At 48.5% G+C, this 22,074-nt stretch overlaps 1 protein-coding gene across 5 annotated transcripts in view; it reads left to right on the top strand.

Moving 5' to 3' along the window:
* URB1 (URB1 ribosome biogenesis homolog) overlaps positions 1-22,074 on the top strand; it is a 65,118-nt gene that overhangs the window by 8,739 nt on the left and 34,305 nt on the right. For all 5 annotated transcript variants that reach the window (XM_067739341.1, XM_067739339.1, XM_067739342.1 and 2 more), the window contains 13 exons: positions 581-677; positions 2,682-2,767; positions 4,337-4,462; positions 6,359-6,483; positions 10,477-10,672; positions 12,221-12,358; positions 14,815-14,988; positions 15,566-15,695; positions 16,438-16,554; positions 17,727-17,839; positions 19,712-19,831; positions 21,231-21,347; positions 21,811-21,949. In XM_067739341.1, coding sequence (XP_067595442.1) covers positions 581-677; positions 2,682-2,767; positions 4,337-4,462; positions 6,359-6,483; positions 10,477-10,672; positions 12,221-12,358; positions 14,815-14,988; positions 15,566-15,695; positions 16,438-16,554; positions 17,727-17,839; positions 19,712-19,831; positions 21,231-21,347; positions 21,811-21,949 — 1,678 coding nt within the window. The remainder of the gene's footprint in view (positions 1-580; positions 678-2,681; positions 2,768-4,336; positions 4,463-6,358; positions 6,484-10,476; positions 10,673-12,220; positions 12,359-14,814; positions 14,989-15,565; positions 15,696-16,437; positions 16,555-17,726; positions 17,840-19,711; positions 19,832-21,230; positions 21,348-21,810; positions 21,950-22,074) is intronic.

Raw genomic sequence — 22,074 nt, 5'->3', positions numbered from 1 at the left:
GGATGCTCTCCTGGGTAGTGGCTGATGCCTGCGGGACAGTGCAGATTGCAGTCCTGGGAAGGCCATGGTGGGTTTGTAATGAGACAGCATCTGTAATTTATAATATAAATTTATAATATAAAAGCCAGACGTCACCTCACTGATGTCTCATCAGAATCAGCACTAGCCTTTCCATTATCTCTGGATTTTCAGAAACATAGATGTATTGTTTCATTACACAAGAGTAGGTCATATCCAGACAGGCTGAGAGTCTTCTGCTCTATACCAAAGTGATCCAGGAACTAAAAATGTGTATATATTACAGTCGGGGAAGGGGAGACCTGTACTTCTGTATTTAGAGAGAGTTTGAAAGAGAAGGAGAAATAGAGGGGAAAGAGCAAAGAAAATAACCCTTTGTTTACATAAAGAGATGACCAGTGGTTTTAGACTTAGACCCGCTAATGGCACAAGCCCGGGAGGCCTCTGTGATACTGGGACGGGCGGGGCGTGCCTGCTGCGTGTCCCTACTTCCCTGGGGGGTGTGTGTGTGTGTGTGTGTGTGTGGATATGCACGTGACATGCGGGTCTCCTTTGCCCCCAGGGAGTGCACGACGTCCGGCTGGCCTACATTCAGTTCGCTCTTTCCTTCTTGATCGCAGGCGACGATAGCACAATCGCACAAGTGCTGGAGTTGAAAGGTAGGTGTGTCTCTTTGTCTCGGGGCACAGCCTGCTTGTGATTGTTTTGAAAAACCTACCACAGAGCATTTTGCAGGTTAATAAAAGTCTGCAGGCTTCGCAGCTGCCGTGTACACTAGGGTAAAGGGTGTGTGTGGCGCAAGACTTTGGTCAGTGCAGTTTTGATACCGCTGGTCAGTGCGGACAGAGATATCCCTGTTTCGCTAGCTGGCTGCTGAGCAGGCCTAACAAAGGAGACGTGCACACTTCAGAGACTCATGCAGACAAAGGAGGCTTTATGGTTCCAGAAAGTACATGGATTCATAGCCGTGGCTACCCTGCGTTTCTTAGTAATTGTGTTTTTAAAAAATGCCTAGTGTTACCAGAATATTAGTAGTAGAGCTTCAGAGAATTCCAACAGTACCACCTTCTGATGCCAGTGTCTCTAGAGCGAGGCTTGGCGTAGTTTAATCTATTAGGGCTACTTGTGTTTTATCAAGACTGTGAATGGCAGCGCAGAGAGGACAGTTGTCCAGTAAGATCCCCCGGGATCACACCCTGTCTGGGATGAGGAGCTGGTGTCCCGGCTGGGACCCAGGCACTTGTCGGGGGAGGGACAGCGTGGGGCCGCCAGCCTTTCCCCCACCTCCCCCAGCGAGGGAGCCCAGAGCCCCCTCCGGAACGAGCTGCAGAGACCATTTACGAGCAGGTGCGGGTCCTGCTCCCAGGGTGTCGTCGCCCTGGTCTGGGCAGCGGCCCCTTGGAGGCGATGCCTCCTTTGTGTGGTGCAGTGGACACGTCCTGCTCGTTGCCGGGCCCGTGTGGGATGCCCTCTGCAACCAGGGCTGGGCGTTTCTTCAGAATCCTTCTGGGTCTTCTCGGCGCCTGGCCATTTATTAAATAAAGGACACTGATTTGGGGTTATCCATCCATGCTGCTAAAGGGGCAGGGATGCACTTCTGTTAAAGTTCCTGCAGGGCAGTTGGGCTGGTCCAGCCATTCCGCATCTAGTCATTTATACTAAGGAAATAGTTAAGGATGTGAGCAGAGGTTTTGTTAGGGGACATTTTTTCTTATTAGCTGAAAACTGGACTCCTCCTAACTACCCACCGGCAAGGGGTTGAGCAAATTGAGGACTGGTCACAAGGAGGAATGCAGCTATTAACAATGATGCAGAAATATATATATAGATGTCAGATTTTTTAAGGATATAGGATTGGGTGTAAACTCAGTTATAAAACTGGTAAAGCATGATCCCGTTTTACTAAAAGTTAAGTTTAACAGAATATGGATATGTCAGAAGGTTAACAGTTAACTGGTAACCCAGACATCAACAGTGTTAACTTTTGGGTAGTGGAGTTATGGTTGATCTTAAATTTCTGTCTGCTATTTTCTGATTTTTTTTTTTAAGAATAATGAATTTGCTTTTATAGTAATTATGTGTGCCCATTAAGCATGTATGGAGGAAGAGAAATTATAATTGCTTTGCTGCTTTTCACCAGTATTTTAGTAATGATAACAGCTTCAAGCCGTGGAGGCTGAGTCCTTGGTGATCCCAAAAGTATGAAGAGAAAGCAAGTCCTACCACCAATCAATAAAGTGACGACTGTCACTTTAAATACATCTCTGAGCAAGTGTAAGCGAAGAGAGAAACTTTGGAAAACTGTAATCGTACCATACATACGTTCTCTTTGAAACCGTCAGTATTAAATTAACTTTACCGAAGTTAATGAGAAAAGGAAAGTAAAACAGAACTAAAGGAACTATTGAACTTCAATGGTTCAGTCATTGTTTTGCCTTCAGATATTTATTTCCTATGTCACAAAAATAGTTTTTCCTACTGTGAACTTGTATAATTAAAAAAGACAAAACTTAAAAAACAAAAAAAAAGGCAAGTAAATGGCATTGTTTGCTGTACCATTTTAAGAATGGTACAGCAAACAAACATTTTAAGCAGTAATGGTCTCTCATCGGTTCTCATTCAAAGTATTTTTGAGTCTAATGCTTTGAAACTTTTACTTTCAGAATTTATTCCTTGCATCTTTAGCTCAGGCATGAAGGAAGATAGGATCTCTACCATCAATATTTTGTTATCCACACTGAAAACGAAGGTACGTTTTTGGTGATCAATGTTCCTGTCATTTGTTTGCTCCAGTGTTTTACAGGACTTTAGAGCTATAACATCGTAGGTTATATGGGTTGTTGTATAGGTTGAATGGGAAGCCGTTTCTTAAGCAGAAACTTGGTGGTGATGAGCCAGTCCTGAAGGGTACAGGCACTGAAGCCACCACTTCAGTTCAGGCGAGGCTGCTGTTTCATCGCAACAGGAGAAAAGCTGCTCCCTGCTCCCCGCTATTTCACAGGAAGCCACTGGGGTAACTGAGCTGTAAATACAACTCTTCTTCATTTACTCACCTGGCAAAATGTTATTTTGTGTTATCTTGCATGTTCTGCCTTTTACATGCATCTGACAGAAATTTTAAAACTTGCTGAAAGGATAACTGTCTTTGATACAGAAGCCCCTTAAATGATCAGTTAGAAAAACTCAATGATCCTCCCAACATAAATAGTTGTCAAAAGGCCGTGAACTGGCAGCCCACGTAAAAATGGCTAATCAGCATAGTATTTAGTGCTTCTCAGCCGGCCGCGGTTCTGCCCTCCATGGGCCATTTGGCAATTTTTGGTTGCCATAACTGGAGAAATGCAACTGACATCTGGTGAGTAGAGACCAGGGATACTTCTCAACATCCTACAGTGCGCAAGACAGCTCCTCACAACAGTTATTTGGCCCAAAATGTCAGTAGTGCTGAGGTTGAGAAACCCTGATTCAAAGCAGTGCAAGTAATGAGGTACAGGTCTTTGCACCTACCAAACTGGCATTGACTTTTCAAAACAATGATATTCAGTGCCAGCAAAGATGCTTTGAGTCAGGTACTTTCCTGGAGGAAGTGTTGCAACCCCTCTGGAAGACAGCAGGTCTAGCAGTATGTGTCAGAGGTTTTAAACATGTTTGTACACCTGGAGTGAGGGATGGGATTGCCACAGAATCACCCGGGGAACGTATTTGAAATACATAAACCCTCAGAGATATGAGCTGGGGGGGTGGGTTTGTGTGGAGCTGAGAACTGATGCCGCAATTCCAAGTCCAGAGTCAGGGATGCAGGGCAGGCTTTGTACAAGGATGCTGCTAATCATAGCCAGAGTTTGGAAGCAACCTAATTATACACACCTGGGAAATGGTTAAATAAGTTATAGTCGCTCATAGGATAGAATGATGTTCAGCCCCCAAAGTGATGTTCTAAAGGAATTTTTAATGATGTGGAGACAGCTCATGCTGCATTAAGTAGAAGCAGGCACAAAACTATATATTCTTTTGGCTTCTTTGAGAAGTATATTCTCAAAGAAGCCAAAAGAACCCCACCCCAACAAGAACCTAACACATACGCACGTATGTTTTGTGTGGTTGATGGGGACAGGGAGGCGGAAAGGAAATGTACCCAAATGTGGGCTGTGAGTATCCTAGGGTGGTGGCAATACTGGTGAAATTTTCTCTTTACGTTTTTTCTTTTTCTGGCTAAATATTTTGCCACAGGCCTACATTATTTTTATAATGACGAAATCCAATAAACACGATTTTAAAAATCAGCTTCCTTCAGATTCATTTGTTTTTTTGTTTTTAGGTAGTTCACAATAAAAATATCACAAAAACCCAGAAGGTGCATTTCTTTACCGGGCAAGTACTGAACCACATAGCGTCTCTGTACAGCTGGAAGGGGATTGTCGACGTGAGCCTGGAGAACGTTGAGGTACAGTCGTTTTTGACTCTCGCTTGGCCTCACTGTTAAGTGTGTGATACCCAGAGCCGGGAGACTGAAGAATCGACACATACGCCTGCCTTCAAGAAAGTCCCCCCATTTGATGTTTCTTTTGGCTTGTGGTTATGTTAATTCCCAACTCAGATGCAATATGATTTAAAAAAAAATTTTCTTTTTTACAATAAGATTTTTTTCTAATCTCTGAGGTATCATGATATTAAACTTTTTTTTTTAAATGTGAAAACCATCATTCCCTTTAGCTGTGTGGCATCTGAATTTTCCCTACAGCTTGCACGGTAGACGTACAGGGTTGATCCCTGCTGCCTCTCCCGCCTCACTTACCTCTCCTCTCCCATCCATTCTTTTCACACTTTTCCAGCAGTTGGAGTTTCAAGGCCTGTTGCTTCTACTTCAGGATCCTAAGTACCTAGGGAGCCTCAATTTCCTCACCTACTGACATGTGGAGTTGACTTTGTAACAAGTGCTAAATTAGAACAGTTGCTCTCACATGGACCCAAAGCCAGTGAACTTTTTATTTCTCCTCATTTTGAGTTTCCTCAGGGTGTTTCTGAACATGGACTTGGCCAGAGTCATGAAGGCTCAGGCTTCCTGTTAACTCTATGATACTTTCCCTCTCAAGAGCCCACTGTTTTGCTTCCTTTTATCTCCACGACTTGCCTATGTCCTCTTGTTTTGGACACGTTTTGTACGTTCTATAACCAGGAAGCCTCAGGGGCTTAATAAAAACACTCCCAAATGTGGAATTTTATTCAAAAGAGCAAGAGAAATTAAGTCATTCATAAGCTTGTTTAAAAATACAGGTTTAAACTTGCCCCTCTTAAGAGTTTTTTTTTTTGGCCATGCCACGTGGCTTGTGGGATCTTAGTTCCCCGACCCGGGACGGAAGCCGGGCCCAAGGCAGTGAAAGCGCGGAGTCCTAACCACTGGAGCGCCAGGGAAGTCCCGATTTTTTTTTTTTTTTTAATGGTTCTATTTTATAGGTGAGGACATTCAGAATCGGAATTAAGTGATGCTTTCATTACGGGTTACACTCTGGCATCCAGACCCCATCCTGAAGCTCTCCTGGGGCCCATTAAGGGTTGCCTCATTAGAATGAAAGATGCCCCTATCACCTAGGAGATTCTGAGGGATTTAGGAGCTCTGTGCCAGGAACTGGAGACGATGACCAAATATTTATTTCTTCTGTCGCAGTATCACAATGCAGAAGCAAGAAAAAGCTTAGAAAAAATGTTCTATTTAAAGCATATGCTGTAAACAGAGACTGTTTAATGCTGGGGATCCTAATACTGATGTGCTGTGTACTTCCTGACTCAGTGATGACTTCAGCTGTCTCACCCACAGTTTGCTCATTCGTGAGATGGGTGTCATCATGTTTGCCCTGCCAGCCTCACGGGGCTGCTGTAAGAATTACTGTGAAGTGCTTGGAAACAGTAACAGATGACAGAAAATCTCAAGTTATCTGTAGTTTCTTGTTCCAGCAACTCCCTGTTTGTTCAACTTTAAAAAGAACATTTTAAATTCAATTTATTTAAAGTAAAAAACAAACAGAAAACCGCAGTTGACCCGTTTTTCCCACCCCCTTGACCCCCACTTCTGGCAGCCACTAATCTGTTCTCTGTATCTGTGAGCTTTTTTAAAAAATTGTTATCGTTTTATTTATTTATTTTGTTTAGATTCCACATATAAGAGTATTTTTAAATTTTGATTGGTGTTTCTGTTTTTTGGTGGGGTTTTTTGTTTTTGAATTACACCAAATGTTTTCTAAGTTGCCATTAGGCATGTGATATTGTCCAGTTTTTACCCTGTAGTTGTTCGTAAGACTGATGAACTTGGGATTTTCACTGAATTTCTTTGAAACCCTCGTAGACTTCTGCCGAAGACGCAGGGAAAACCATGGTGAGGGAGCTTGTTCATAACTTCCTGATGGATCTCTGCTGTTCGCTCAAGCATGGGATTAATTTTTATGATGCGTCTCTTGGTACCTTCGGCAGGTAAAGTGTGATGCCCGTGTGAATCCCGAGTGTGAGTTCTCAGAGGTCATCACATACGTGGCTTACAGTGGAACTCTGTTAAATAACGGAACTGTAGTGGGTGAGAACTAGCATTTTAGGCGTTATCTGACTCATTTTAGGGATGAACTCAGGATAGGACCCAGAGGCTGCTGTTCATTGTGTGCAGAGTCTCAGGGTAGCAGTTGACTCAGACACTCAGTGTGAGGTGTCTCACCCGGGAAAGTGCTGTGTGTGTTCACCCGGCAACTAGGTGTCAGCTGGATCTGAGAATAATTCTGTTACCTCCTCCTTCCCAGAGATGGGGTGCCCTCTCATGCCTCACGGCAGTCCTAGGTAGGTACCGTTGCTACCCCAGTTTTGCAGATGAGGAAAATGGGCCCACAGAGGGCAGGCCACTCACCCTGAAAGTGGCAGAGCTCAGACTGGAACCTAGGAGATCTGGCTCCCAGCCCACACTCGTGACAGCTACACAACCCTCGTCTCCTCGGGGTCAGCTGCTGATGAGTTGGGATTTCACAGTTTTGTTTTTACGTTTTATCTCATATTTCACCATTATGATAACATTTCATCAGTAAGGAAACAAAGTCCACAGCTAATGATTTAGATTATGTTCTTTTGGACTTTCTCTTTAGAGTCATAGACCTATAATACATATCCACGTTATTAGTATTTAAACCAGAACGGCCTACTGTTAGATATATTGTTCATTAACCTGCTTTTTGCCCATTTGACAATTAAGAACATGGGACATATTTTCTGGTCATTATGAATGACCCTTAGTTTTACCCCCTTGACGTTTTATTATAAGGATAGGGATGGTTTGATTCGGTTTCAACCAGTCAGAAGATGACTGATCCCTCATAATGGGATTAATTTGGTGGGGATTTTTTTCCCTGCTTGTGGCTTTGAACTTGTTTTGCTTCTGTGATTATTATGAGTTAACTTGCCGTCATTCCTTTTTCTTTTAATTTTGTTTTGGTGATGTTGTAACTTTTCTCTCATCAGTGAGAGTAAGCTTGATTTCTTGCTGAAATGTAAGAGCAGACTTTTTGAGTCTTAATGTAATATAACACCATGCTAAAAAGGCTCTTTTTCCCTATTGAGGAGACCCATAAAATAGATGATCATTTAATGAGCATATTGAATCAACTAGTGGTTGTGTTTAAATAAGCTTTGGTTTATGTAAAATCTTTTCAGCCACGGGCAAAAGACAGATGTTTGTGCTTAGGAGAGAGGAAGGGAGTTTTGTTTGTGGGGTGTTAATGGAAAGCTTTGAGAAAATTGAAATGCCTCCTTTCCCAGTGGTCGTAAAGCTCCCGCGTTTCCTGCAGGTCTCTGTGCAGATGTCGCCACGTCAGAGAGGCCTTCCCTGGCACCCTCTTCTGAGACAGTCCTTCCACTGTCACTGTCCTTTCGCCTGGCCCTTGCTTCTGATGGTGACTTATCACCATCTTGCATATTTATTTATTTGCTTGTTCATTACCCAATAGGCAAGAATTGGTGAGAACAGAGACTAGTCTGTTTTGAATCCCCAGAGCCTACGACTAGTCTGTTTTGAATCCCTGTGTGCCTGCCTGGCACGTGGTAGGCATTGAAAGTGAGGCATCACAGTGTAGGCAAGAGTTGGCAAACTTTTTCTCTAAAGGTCCAGATAGTAAGTATTTTAGGGTTAGTGTGCCATACAGCCCCTAGTGTGGCCACTCAGCCGTGCCATTGTGGTACCCAAGCAGCCATGCTGTAAATAAACAAATGGGTGTAACTGTGTTCCAATAAAGCTTTATTGACAAAGGCAGGTTGTGGGCCAGAGCTTGCTGAGCCTTACTGTGGAGGTTCAGAGAACAGTTTCTGGAGTGCCTCTGAGACCTCAGCGGGTTACTGCTCCTCTCTGCCAATGTTGCCTCATCTGTAAAAAGGGAATACAATTAGTGCCCACCTCCGAGAGAGGCAGTGTGTGGTAACTGCCTCGAGCAGTGCCTGGCACGTGTTGCAAACGCTGAATTAAATGCTATTCATTTTATTACATCGTTCATTAAAATTGTGTGTGTGTCTAGTATTTTTGGCACTCTCCGCAAATTTTTTTTTTTAAGTTTCTAGGTAAACCTTTTTTTTTTTTAATTTATTTTTGGCTGCGTCAGGTCTTAGTTGCGGCACGCAGGATCTTTCATTGCGGCACACGGGCTTTTCTCTAGTTGCGGCGTCTGGGTTTTCTCTTCTCTAGTTGTGGCGCAGGCTCCAGGGCACGTGGGCTCTGTAGTTTGTGGCACGTGAGCTCTCTAGTTGAGGCATGCGAGCTCAGCAGTTGTGGCACATGGGCTTAGTTGCCCCGTGGCATGTGGGATCTAAGTTCTCTGACCAGGGATCGAACCCATGTCCACTGCACTGTAAGGTGGATTCTTTACCACTGGACCCCCAGGGAAGTCCCACTCTTTGCAAATTTAACATTCCATGCATTTGAAAGCACAAACTATGTTTTGCTCATGATATTTTCCTATTAAGAATTGTAAGCTTTTTAAAGGATAGCTTTCTGATCAAAATTATACTCTAAATTCAATTTTTTTTTTTTTTTTTTTTTTTTTGCGGTATGCAGGCCTCTCACTGTTGTGGCCTCTCCCGTTGCGGAGCACAGGCTCCGGACGCGCAGGCCCAGCGGCCATGGCTCATGGGCCCAGCAGCTCCGCAGCATGTGGGATCCTCCCGGACTGGGGCACAAACCCATGTCCCCTGCATCGGCAGGCGGACTCTCAACCACTGCGCCACCAGGGAAGCCCTCTAATTCAATTTTTGAAAAATTTTTATTGTCTGTAAAGTGTCATATTGCATCTTAGTTTTGGTCAGTTTATAAGGGGCTGCAAAACAGTGGTGATCCCAGAAGCCATCAACATGACACGCCGATGAGGCAAATTTTGATTTTTTTCTGGATATTATGACTTCCCAGGGACAAGCAGATATGAAAAGCCATCTTTTCTTAAAAGGTATCTGGGGGTAAAACCTACTTGGCCATGTAGATCCTAGGCCAGGTGCTCCCTTTCTCGAAGTTTTAATGTCTCGGTTTTCCTGTTTTTATCATCTTCTTATATTTTTGAAAACTACTTTGGGACAAGTTTTGACTCTTTTCATACAGTGGATTATTCCCCCTATATTAGCTTCTTTTGGCTGTGAAGTGAAAGCGTAGGAGTTTGAAATTAGCTAGAAACAGAGGAAGCAGAAACCCATAGAAGGACTCTGTGCCATGTGGTTGAGTTTTAGAAATAATTTTGTGGCACTCTGGACTGTGGCAATTTGTGAGCACTTCATGGGGAAAAAAACGTAATCTTTTTTTTTTTTTTTTTTTTGTGGTATGCAGGCCTCTCACTGTTGTGGCCTCTCCCACTGCAGAGCACAGGCTCTGGACACGCAGGCTCAGCGGCCATGGCTCACGGGCCCAGCCGCTCCGTGGCATGTGGGATCTTCCCGGACCGGGGCACGAACCCATGTCCCCTGCATCGGCAGGCGGACTCTCAACCGCTGTGCCACCAGGGAAGCCCAACCGTAATCCTTTTAAAAGAAAAATGCGTTCTCTGTATTTTTATACTTAACGCACACGTACATCTTTACATATGTGCTTTTTTGTGTGTGGTTGGAGGGAAGTGGTCAGTAAAATCACAAAAGAAAATTTTTAAATTTCCTCTTCTTTAAAAGTCAGCTGGAACTCAAGGGAGGGAAGGAGAGGTGGGGAACAGAACAAGGTAGAGACTTTTTCAGCCACTCAGAAGTAGAGGGGTGAAGTTCAGGCCCTCTGGTGGAGAGTGGGAGCCCTACAGACCATGAAAACATCTCACTTTCTGCTGGGAGGGAAATTCACCAGAAATGAAATTTGCCCATCACTGTGTCACAGCCGTGTTTACTGAGCGGAGCTACCCCTGTCATCCTGAGCTCTCAGTGCTTTGTGAAGACTCCCTGCTCCCCCCTCTCTCTTCTCTCTCTCCCTGGCAGAGGAGGAAACCTGACTCTCCTGCACTTCCTGCTGGGTTTGAAAACTGCAGCAGACGATGAGCTGGTCGCTGAACTTGTGGTGAACATCCTGAAAGTGTGCCCGGACTTACTGAACAAGTACTTCAAGGAAGTGACGTTTTCCTTTCTCCCAAGGGTGCAGTCCACTTGGTCCAGTAACATCAAACTGCTAAACAAGGTGAAGGCTATGGGCATTTCGAAGTCTGCAAGATGGGGTCGTGGGCGGGTGGGTGTGAGGAGTTGGTAGCGGTGAGGGGTGAGTGACATTCTGATAAGCTCTGCAGGGTGAGGAACTTCTTTCAGCCGTTCTTCGGGGCGTATTTTAGATGATGCTAATTTGGTGTCTTTATCCTCTAAGGACGTTTGACTTTTCACTGAGCTGAATTTTGAGGTTTATGCTTTTGAATCGGTTGAGCCAGTTTCATCTTCTTCAACCAGATTTTGCTCAGAGTGAGATCTTGATGAGTTTTGGCACAGTTGGGCTGGAATTAGTGAAATGTCTGAACTGTACAATAGTTTTTAAAGATTGCCATTTCAGGTACTTAGAACAACTTGAAATAAGCTGTGAATTTGTGGTCTGTTCAAGTGGATATGAATTCATTTCCATCTGATCGTAGGTGTCAACCTCCCCTCATCTACCAAAGGAAGTGTCTGCTGCAGATTCTTAGGCAGCACTGCCCGGCTCGCTTCACCTCTCTCTGTCTCTCTCTCTGTCTCTCTCTCTGTCTCTCTCCTCTCTCTCTCTCTCTGTGTGTCTCTCTCTCTGTCTCTGTCTCTCTCTCTCTCTCTCTCTCTCTCTGATTTATGGACTGCCTAATGGTGACACACCTGGGATTATTTTCTTGTGCTTTGACCTGGGCATGGGGTTACCTGTAAAACAAACTTTTATGCACATAGTCCCTCATTTTCCTTGAATGCCTGTGTGTGCGGTGGTCCCAGCGTGTACTTGGGTGTTCGCTTTTTTTTCTTTTTATGGCCACACCACGTGGCTTGCGGGATCTTAGTTCCCTACCAGGGATCGAACCTGCACCCTTGGCAGTGAAAGCGCTGAGTCCTAACCATTGGACCACCAGGGAATTCCCTCCCAGTGTGTATTTGGGACAAGAAGGAGGCACTCTGCCCCCCACTTTGGTGACGGTATCCCTGTGGCCACCACCCCTGTCGGGAGCTGCCCTGCCGCTGCTCTCCGGAGGGGCAGGGGCAGGTGCACGGCTGTCGCAGGGCAGGATGGGAGTCCTTACTTCTCTGTCTTCTAGCCTCATGGCCCTAGAGAAATTACTTAGACTCATCGAGGTCCAGTTTTGTCATCTGTAAACATGTTTTATCTTGATATAAAATATCCCTACCCCAAAGTGTTGTCATGAAGTGTTGAAAAGATGACATACTTTGTTAGGTGCCTGCCAAGTGCAGTAACTGGTGAGTAGATAATCCGGTTGTGAGTTCTAGCAGTGACTTGCTTGCCATCAGAGGTTTTAAGAGGCTCCCCAGACCACAGACCAGGCTCTCCTTTGAAGGTCGCTGTCCCCAGTAACAGTCTCATGACCCGACTTGTCTCTAACAAGTGGATTTTGGGGTTAATATTCCAGACCTTGTGGCGAGCCTTGGACCTGTGTTACTGGAGTTGTTTCACTGCAGCGGCTTTACTGCTGGGTGCCTACAATTAGACAGACTCAGGCTTGAAAGCTAACCTCCGCCACCAGCTCATTCTCTGTTCTCCCTTCCCTAGATCTACGCTGCCCAGCCAGACATCTCCCGGGCGTTTCAGACCAGAGAGTTCATCCCGCTTCCCCGGCTCCTGGCCATGGTGATGGTGACCACCGTGCCCCTGGTGTGCAATAAGATCATGTTCACCCAAGCACTGAACGTGAGTGGGGACCCTGCCTCCAGACTCTCTCCCGCTTGCCCCACCGGCCGTGCTGGGGACTGTGCCGAGAATACCGGCCTGCATGCACTGGTTCGTGCTTTGTCAGAGCCTCTGAGGCTTTCCATGTGTCCACTCGCCCGCGGACGGTGCCCTGGGGCCCGAGGCACGTGCCTGCCCTGCTCCAGCACAGAGCCGGGACGGCAGGACCCCTCCATGGCTCTGGGCCTTCCCAAGGGTGGGAGGGGAAGCGTGCTCAGCTACAGCCTAATGTCATGTGTTAAAGTCTCACAATTTAGGGGCTCTGGTTAGGGCAGGACTGAAATTTGCCCAGCAAATCCTTTCTTTTGTGGGTTAAATGAATAGTGTTAAGTTTTCTGGGGAACATTTACTTTGAGGACCAGCTGTTGCAGGAGTTTGGGGAGGACATGTTCAAGGAAAAAGTTGATACTTCAAGTCCATGTCATTATTTATCATAAAGGTTCCCAAGTCCCATCAGGAACCACACTGTGAGGGACCCTTGCATTTTTCACCATAAATCATGGCCTTAGGTGAACAGCCATGAATTGTTGGCATACACGGGTCCTAGGCCAGCCAGCCCCTCCTAAACCCAGGTTGCCTCGAGACCCGCCTGGGGGAGACCAGGTGCCCAGAGGAGTGCAGGGCCTGGGCTTTCCTCGGTGTGGGTGGAGTCCCCATCCTTCAGGCAGGCTGGCCCAGGGTCTGCCGTGGTGGGTCGGCTCCGGTGGGGGGGGGGCAGTTACCGTAAATTGGCGAAGACTCACTGGACTGTGCGGTGGGACTGAGCATTTCTTGATGCCCATCCAGGGGTTGTGCTGAGAGTGGCCGGGGGGCCGTGGGGAGGCGCTGGAGTAAAGAGGAAGCGGCCTGGGTGGGGCCAGCCAGGAAGGCCTTTTGCTGTGGTTGCCAGATCCTAGAATCAAGGTGAGGCCCCAGCCAGCTCGCCCATCTGTTTTGTGAGAGGCACAAGGTATCTTATTCCAGGGACTTGCAAAGTAGAGTTGAAAGGACGGTGTCCTGATGCTGCCTCTTCACGGGCAGAAGATCGTTTCAGTCCGGCCGGCTGCATTTACACCCCCCCTTGAGCTGACCCCGGTACATACCCCGGTCTGGGATATAAAAGGCTGTCTCGCTCCCTGTCACGCTGTTTCAGGAGCGAGGGGTTGTGCCCCTAGGGGGTGTTGCATCCGCCGGACGAGGTGGCCATGGGGCGGGGAGAGCACGTGGCCTCCTCTCCTGCCGAGGCTGCCGTCCTGCGCAGGCCCAGGGCCAGCGGAGGGGAAGCCACAGCTTCGCCTTCTCGTCACTGGCGCTTTCTGAGCTGTGACAGTGTGTTCGTACAAGTGACACCAGAGACAGGTGTGTCTGGGGGGTGGACTTAGGAGTGCGTGGGGTTTTTTAATGACGTTTTTCTTGTATTCTTTACGGTGTTATCTGCAGAATTTTAATGGCGTATATTTTAGATCAGAAAGAAAAGAGTGAGCTTATTTTAGAAACAGGAAACAAGAACGTGTTTGGAGACAGGGTCTCAGGCTGTTGACCAAGCTTTGCGCTCCAAGCTGGTGGGTGTAACACTCGTTTGGGTCCTGCCTTTGAAGTGATGATGGGGTGGGTGTGGTTATTGGATTAAGACATTTAACGTAGCACTGCTTTAGCGTACAACGTCCATGTAAAATGAGACGCCAGCCAGCTGGAGTGCTGGGGGCCTGGGTTGTTATTACACTGAAGGCCCGTCAGAAAACCTTCTTGTTTCTACCAGACTGTAAAGCTGCAGCATCCCAGCTTGTGCTCCCTGGACTTCTCTGTACATGGGAGTCACCCGGGGCTGATGGCATTGGGCTGGGCTGGGCCTGAGATCGAACATGTCTCCCGAGTGCCCATCCTCGCTGCTGCTGGCCCAGGGACATACTGCCACCGGCCGGGGCCCAGCCTTTCCCCCTTTGTGGTAATATCACAGGTTCTTGAACGTCTTCAGCGAGTGAGGGTTTTGAAGGCCCTGCTGGCTGTCTGAATCCAGGTAGAGAGTCTGGATGTGGGAGGCCTGGGGTGGAGGCTGTGCACCTAGAGGTGGCTGGCCAGACTCGGGTGCCTGGTGCCCTTGCCCATCATCTCTCCACCTGACGATAAGTGGAGAGGCCGGTCAGGTCCCGGTGGGATCTCGGCTGTTGTCGAGGCAGGTAATCTGTGGAGCCGAGTGGTGGTCAGGGAAGACTTTACCAAAAACAGACTGTGGAACAGCAGTTAAGAATAACCATCGGACGCCACCTTTAGTAACTGTGCTCCCGGCACCTGCAGGAGGTGAAGCAGGCAGGGTCCCCGGGCCACCTCTGCACAGCGCAGAGGTCCGGCGGGCTCCTGGGGAGGGCCAGGGCCTGGGCGCTCTGTGTCCACCAGCGCGGCCCGAAGACACTTGTGGATTTACGTCGTCTTCTTCCCAGCTGGACAGCAAATCAGTGAAACACACAGCTTTGTCCCTTATTTCCGTCATTTTGGAGAGAGCCTTAAAGACCATTGACTACTGCCTGAATACAGGGGCCTGGCAGGAGTCGGGCGTGTACACGGCCGCGATGATGGAGGACTTTGTGCGGCTCTTCAGAGAAGCCCTGAGCAAGGTAGGCCCGGGAGCCAGGCTTGGGCTTTGCTTACAGGGGTCACAGGTGAGCACACCAGAGGGAAAAGGCGAGCTTGGGGGCCCAGAGGGCAGGTGCGAAGTGAAGGGAAGGGGTTGGGGCGCTCCTGGGACTCAGGTCTCATAAGGACTGGGGCTGCAGTGATGGGAGGCCTGCTCCTTCCTCCCTGGGGCTCGGTCTGGTGAGCAGGGAGCCCAGGCGTCCGCAGACTGGGTGGCTGCCCGGAAGAGCCAAGGGCTTGCTGGGCTGGGTACCTCCAGCCGGACGTAAGGATGAGTTTCTTGGTTCCCAGTGTCTGGCTCCGGTGAACAAGTCTTCAGGGGTTTGTTTTAATGATTGGTGCTGTGTTTTCACCAAATTCTTACAGTGTTCAGTTCTGGGAATTATACCCCAAACCAGAGCTCCCAGAGGCTGGGACCTCTTTCGGTCACACACACACACTTGCACGTGCTGGCCCCTCTCCTCTGTTCTTTGCTTCTCCTTGTTAGTAGGTTCAGTTCATTTGTTTCTCTTCCTTTTAAAGGTGACTGATTTTTTGTTTCTTTGTTTTCCCTTTTAGATTTTACCAGATCTGAATGCCATCGTGTGGGTCTGGCAGTCACTTAGGAAGCAGGAGACAGAACAGGATGACGAGAAAGCAAAGAAAAGGGGCAACAAGACCCCTGCTACCTGCGTGTCTCCCCAGAGCGGTGAGGGGCCTCTTCTGTTTGCAGATACCACTGACACAGGCAGCCTGGGAGCCTCCTGTCCAGAGGGGCTGATCTAGAGGGACTTGTGAAGGCCTCTCTGGCTCTGAATGAATCCTGTGTCCTTCTTTGCTTAGGGAGAAGAATGAGCATGGCATTGTACATTGAGTTTTTTGTGTTTTGTTATTGTACATTGAGTTTTAACATCTGTTAGAAATGTGCCCAAGATTTATGCAAGCACTGTGTCTCTCTAAAAACTTGTATGATGAGTGCGATGTGCTCTGGCCTTTCCGTGAGGGAGGAGGCCTCTCTCTTGTTCTGCAGATAGCGGTGGGCTACATGGTCCCCCTGGAAATAAGATGTGTTGACTGAGACCTTGTCACTGGTGAAGCGGTGGGCTTCACGTCTATATCTCTGTCCTGTTTCATCCTTGCGCGGCCCTGTAGGGGTAGGCACTGCTGCGTGTCCCCATTTTTCAGACGAGGACGCGGAAGCACAGAGAGACAGAGTAGCTTTACCCTGTCCGAGTTCACAGCTGTGAAATCGGGATTTAGACCCAGCCTGTTTGAACAGCTTTGATTTTTACCACGTTGACTCCTTAAACCTCGCTCCATGGGGCTCTGTCTGCAGCCTCAGTGTTCCACATACAGTTGACCGTGATGGGTCACGGGTGGTTCGATCGCTCACTGATTGAGGACAGAGAGCAAGCGTGTTTCCTGATTCAAGCTGTTTACTTCTGGTTCAGATGATGCAGAAACCATTCTTCTGAAAGCCGCCCTGCTCCAGGTCATCTGCCTCTACCAGAAGGTGGTCCCGCACGTGGTCATGCAGTACAACTTTGACTTCAGCAAGCTCCTGAAAGGTGCGTCTCGAGGGATGGTGGGTGCCCCTCCGCTGGTCCTGCCAGTGGGGGTGAAGGAAGGAAGTGTGGGTAAACTGGAGCAGAGGCTCCGGCGCCGAGGACCGGGAAGGCTGCTGGGCACTGTGGCCGGCGTGTGTGATCCACCAGCCTGGCTGTTTTCATCTGGACCAATGTGTTTTAAATAGCTGGTCTTCCTTAAGGAGATATCAGATGAACACTTGGCAGCCTCAAGAGAGAAGAGAGAGGCCAGCCAGGCTGAGTTGCCTGCCGTGGGTGATAGACAGATGAGATTATGTGATGTTAATTCTAAAGCCTCTTTGCAAAGGAAGAGGGGTGCAGAAATGAAGCCCCTGAGAAGGAGGTCCCGTTCATGCACAGGCACTTCTGACATGGTTACTCGTATTTTACCCAGTGAAGTTCAAACCGCATCTTGTAAAAGTAACATTATGCTTGTCTGGCCACGTTTCCTTGATGGAAAAGTTTGTCTAATAGAACTGACTTTGTAATTGGGCCTACGGAGGAAGACTTGCGGAAATATCATTCTTGGAATTTATATAAGCTACTGAAATAATCCTATTCAAAAAGCTGTAGTTAACTTCTTGATGGTTTAAAGGCAAAAAGTTCTCTTGCTGTGAGAGTATGAGATTTACTATAAAGTGGCCATTTAACATCTGGTACCACGTCCTTCCCGAGCAAAGGATTAACCCAGAAATCAGGCCAGAGGCTGAGGACCCTGTCTCAGACCCAGGCGGCCGCAGGCTGTGCGCAAGATGCTTGCCGTCTAGGGAGCAAGGCCTGTGCCCCGCACCAGGGGTCACACTCACGAGAGACTGTACCTGGAGGGCAGTGTGCACTGGGGGCTTTGAGCTGTAGAAAGAGGTCAATGTGGGCCGAGTGCAGGGAAGGGCATGCAGCACCCCCACTCTTTGGTGAAAGATTAGGATAGACCTTGGGACGGGGGGGATGTGTCAGTGAGGTGTGTAGGCAGGAGACTGGGCACAGCCTGTGTGAGGGTGACTGCAGGACAAGGACGAGCGGAACCCCCACGTCTTCTGCGTAGTTCCCTGGACAGTTCCCTGTCCCATCCTCGTGGCCAGGGCGGCAGTAGCTGGGCCCCCGCGCCCGCCCCCCACCCCCGATGTCTCATCTGTCTTTGTCTTTCCCACCCACAGGCGTCATCTCAGAGGAGGGCCTGCGTGAGGAGGTGCCTGTCACCCTGCAGCACCTTGTTCTCAAGGTGGCCCTGGCACTGCCCGCCAGCAAGTTTCTGTGGTTAAAGGCCCAGGTAGGAGGTCGTGACCCCGCCTGTGTTGTTAGCTCACCTGCAGGCTCCTCGGCTTTCTGGCCTGGGAATCTCTAGCTGCATCAGAACCCTGACTGCTGGTTGCGAAGGAAGACGTTGACGGTTCTCCTTTTAGAGAGAAGCCTCTAGAGCGGAGGCCAGGTCCTGATTTGTGAACCAGGAATCTCTTTGCTTTGCAAAGTAAGGTGCTTAGCTATCCTTACTGAAAAGATATTATTGCTGGGTGTTGGGAGTTTTTTTCCTTTTTTCTCTTGACTCTTTTACATTCTTCTTGTCCTTTAAAAACCCTTTTGGAAATAAACAAAATACGTTTCCTTCTCCTTTGTCCTCATCCTGGAAGGACTTAAGACGGAGATGGGAATAGACACCAAGCCACGAGAGGGTTGAGGCTGGTGGAAAAATCAGTAAAGATTGCTGGCGTTGTTTTCTGTGTCTTTGCTAACGTCTTCTAGGATTTCTGGAGAACATAATGTTGAATCATAAAGGGCACTCAAAATGTAACAGATATTTCCCTCTGCATTTAAACACAGGACGCCATGTCACTTCTATCCAAAGAGGGAAAGTGACCAGGCCAAATTAAGCCTTGTCTGAGTGTGTCTCTGAGTAGCTCAGATGACTTGTTTCAATGGCTTGACGTCTTCTTTGAGTCCTTGTATGGAGCCAGTAGTGCGGAAACGTACCCTGGCACTTTCAGAGGTGCTATTCCAGAGGGTGGAAGAACACCGTGGCCCTGGGATCCCTGTGCTCCCCTCAGTCCTCTTTCTGAGGCTCGCCTGCCTCACGGTTGAGGACGGTTCTCACTGAGAACTTACCGAATGCCCGGCTCGGCGCGAGTGTGCCTTGTATCATCTCACTTATCACCACTTACAGACGAGACCGCTGGAGCGCAGAGTGGTTAGGAGGCTTCCGTGGGGTCCCGGCCGCAAGTAGGGGATCCAGGATTGGACCCAGGCAGCGTTGCCCAGACCCTGCTCTCAACTTGACAACCCCCGCGAGGTCGCTGCCAGGACCCCAGTGAGATGGCGGACGAGTCTGGGGTGTTTAGTTTTTTACCCCAGCTGAACCGGGCCGTTGGGGTCTTGAGGATTTAGTTGGAAAGGGAACAGAGGCCTCTTACCTCGAAAGAACTGGTATTAACCTATTAGTTTATAGCCCACGCTTCATGTTTTGCTCATAAGATGGGTCTGCTGGGCTTTGGGAACAATAGCCCTCATGTGCTCAGATCAGGGCTGCGGGGACGCTCCAGGGAGACACAGATGCATCGGAGTCTAGGCTGGGAATCTGGAGCGCCATGTGTTCAGAGCCCAGAAGCCTTTGTTAAGAGGCTTGCTTACGTGTAAGGAACCGATTACGTCCGCGCCGGCATCTTGCTGAAATGCAGCAAGCGTGGCGTTGGACGGAGTCAGGCAGCCCTGGGTGGTGTGTTTTCCTGCCTGCCACCCGCCGCCAGCCAGTGCTGTGTCTGCGCCAGGGCTCCTGGGCTTGAGTCCCACCTCGATCATTAAACGGCCATTACCTCCTTGTGCCTCAGCGTCTGCACATGTGAAATGGGGGTGACGGTTGTCCCCACCGCAGGCTTGTTGGGAGGACAAAGTGAGTCGGTGTATGTGAAGCACCTGAAGGGCCCCCGTGCTTCCTGCGGTGACTGTTGTTAACTACAGCTGCTTTCGGGGCTGTGGGAGGAGCTCCTAACTCCTGAGGTTCCTCGTGTAGAGCATCCCGGCAGGCTTGCCGAGTGGTGGTTAAAATGAGATGAGATGAGAGGCCGGGAAGAACACTGGGCATGCAGTACCTGTTCGCTCAGCAAGCAGTGGCCTTTGTTACGTTTATAATATTCTATTGTTCAAACTCCAGGAAGGCCCAGATGCAGAAATTATTGGAGGAAAGCGATCCGTGTTTTACTTACTGATGAAGATGTTTGTGACCAGTAGCCATTCGCATCTCAAGTCATCAACCAAACTTCTGATCGTGAAGGTGAGCCTTTTCTACCAGTTCCTAGTTCTAGAAGCGTTTTGTACAATCTTGCTTATAGTAGATGCTTAGTCAACAGTTGTTGAATTAAGGATGTATTAAGACTGTTACAATTTAAAAACAGAAGGTTTTACGGCAGTTTTAATGTATTCTGTCTTAACCTGGCTGTGTTCCCAAGAGGCAACCTGGTGAAATGGCAAAAGCGGGCACTTTGAAGTCCTGTTCCAAGATTTGAGTCCTGGTTCTGCTGTTCCTGGGTGGCACTGGACAAATTGCTTAACCTCTCTGAACTTAGTTTTCTCGTGGTGAACGGGAATAACAAAACCGTAGGATTGCAAGGGAGGTTACGTGATCAAATAGTAGGCCATGCCTGGCACATTCTGGACTCAGTAAACATTAGGTTTCGTCCCTCTGGGGAACAATTTAATGGGCGATGCCTCTTCCCTCAGCTCCAGACTCAGCCTCCTCCAGGGCCCTGGTGATTGACCGCAGCCGTCACCCACAGCACAGGTGTCGCCAGAGTCAGCGGAAGGGAATGAGGAGTTTGTTGGCGTCTCTTCTTTCTTACACTTGAACTCATTTTCCAGGGCTACGGCAGGTCTTGCTGCAGCGCTAGGAAATCTGGTTCCTTGGTTCCACGGGGCAGCAGACATCCTGGTCAGGGCCGGGGCCGGGCGGGTTGCTAGAAGAATCACATTCATTGTATTTAGGGCACAGAGATTTCACCTTTGAGGTGCCAGTAGTCTTGCCACCCTTCAACCTCGCCTGAGCTGCGTGGAGGACGCGAAAGTCTAGGTCGTGACCTCTGCAAGGTTGTGCAGGTGTGATTTCATGATCGCTCCCTGCATGTGGGTGGAATGGCACGTCAGGCTCTCCCTCGGAGCACTCTGTGCAGGGCTCGTGCCGACGGGCTGCTGCGACCCCGAGTTCTCTCGTCGGGCCATTTGGGGATGTCATTTAACCAAGTCCTGCCTCGTAACGAGTTCTGCTCCCTTAGAACAGAAGTGAGGTGGTGCTTCTGGCCCAGGCCTGGGTCTCGAGAAGCCACGTTGAGATGATTCGGCCTGACTGGGCCACTGTCTTGGACAATTTCATGCAGGCTGAGGGCTGAGTGGCTGGGAGGAGTCAAGTCCCAGGTTGGAAAGCAGACTTTCAAGTAGCAGTGGGATATTTTCCCTTTTTATTATTTAGGAGTTGAAGGAGAGGAATAAGCAGCAGTGAGACGAGGGACTGTGTTCTCCTTGATCGAGCCCAGAGCGACCTCTTTTCCTCGTTTCCCTCGACAGTGGGGGTTGTTCTGAAGCGTAGCTTTTAGGATAAAACTGGATGGAACTTTTACCCCCTCTGTGCTCCGTGGGTCTCAGAGGACCCACGGAAAGCGGGTTCTTCCCTGATTTTTCAGATCCTGCGGGACACAGGGGTGTTTGAGCACACCTGGCAGGAGCTGGAGCTGTGGCTGGAACACCTGGATGACACCGAGCAGGAGAACAAGGAGGCCGTGATTCAGTTTTTAGAACGCGTAAGCACGTATTTCCCACGTAAAGAAGCATGTTCAGGACGGCGTCCTAAGTGACCCTCAGTATGATTAAGGCATTTCTGATGTGCCAGAGCCCAGAGGCCTCTCCTCCTGACTCACTTCCTAATTCTTGCTGAGATGTCAGAACGATTTAGTTTTAGAATCTGTAAAATGGGACTATATCACCGTGTGCTGTTAACTTCCTTTTGGGCGTTTGTTTTTGTAGGAGGGATTAGTGATACACTAAGAGCGGTATTAAAAGCAATAGTCTGATGTGAAAAGGAGATATTTTAAAAAAATCTACAAAAAAAGTGCTTTTTTAAGAAACTTTGCAGAAAAACTATTTCTCTTTGAAGGCCTGTTAAGATTTTTGCTCTTCCCTTTATTTTACCTGCGACATTTGGGGGCATTTTTCATTTCACGTGTGACCATCTAAATATTTCCCACTTGACTCTTTAATGCTCAGGTTCTCCTGACATTGGTGGCGAATCCCTATTCATACACGGACAAAGCGTCTGACTTTGTCCAGGAAGCCAGCGCCCTGCAGGCCTCCATGACGCGGCAGGACGCCGACGATGTCAGCATTCCCATCTCCCACATTGACGGTGGGTGCCGCTCCCTGCGCTCCTCGGGCTTCTGAAGAGCCAGCCACGGTGGCGTATTAGAGGCAAAACAGAATTGCACCGAAGCCTTGTGCAGAGGGCAGACGTCCCATTTCTTTGCATCAGAG

The sequence above is a fragment of the Pseudorca crassidens genome, chromosome 5 (genome assembly GCF_039906515.1).
Source record: "Pseudorca crassidens isolate mPseCra1 chromosome 5, mPseCra1.hap1, whole genome shotgun sequence".
NCBI classification, from domain to species: domain Eukaryota; kingdom Metazoa; phylum Chordata; class Mammalia; order Artiodactyla; family Delphinidae; genus Pseudorca; species Pseudorca crassidens.
Note: the sequence above shows the minus strand (reverse complement) of the source record. Positions and strands in the feature narration are given on the sequence as shown.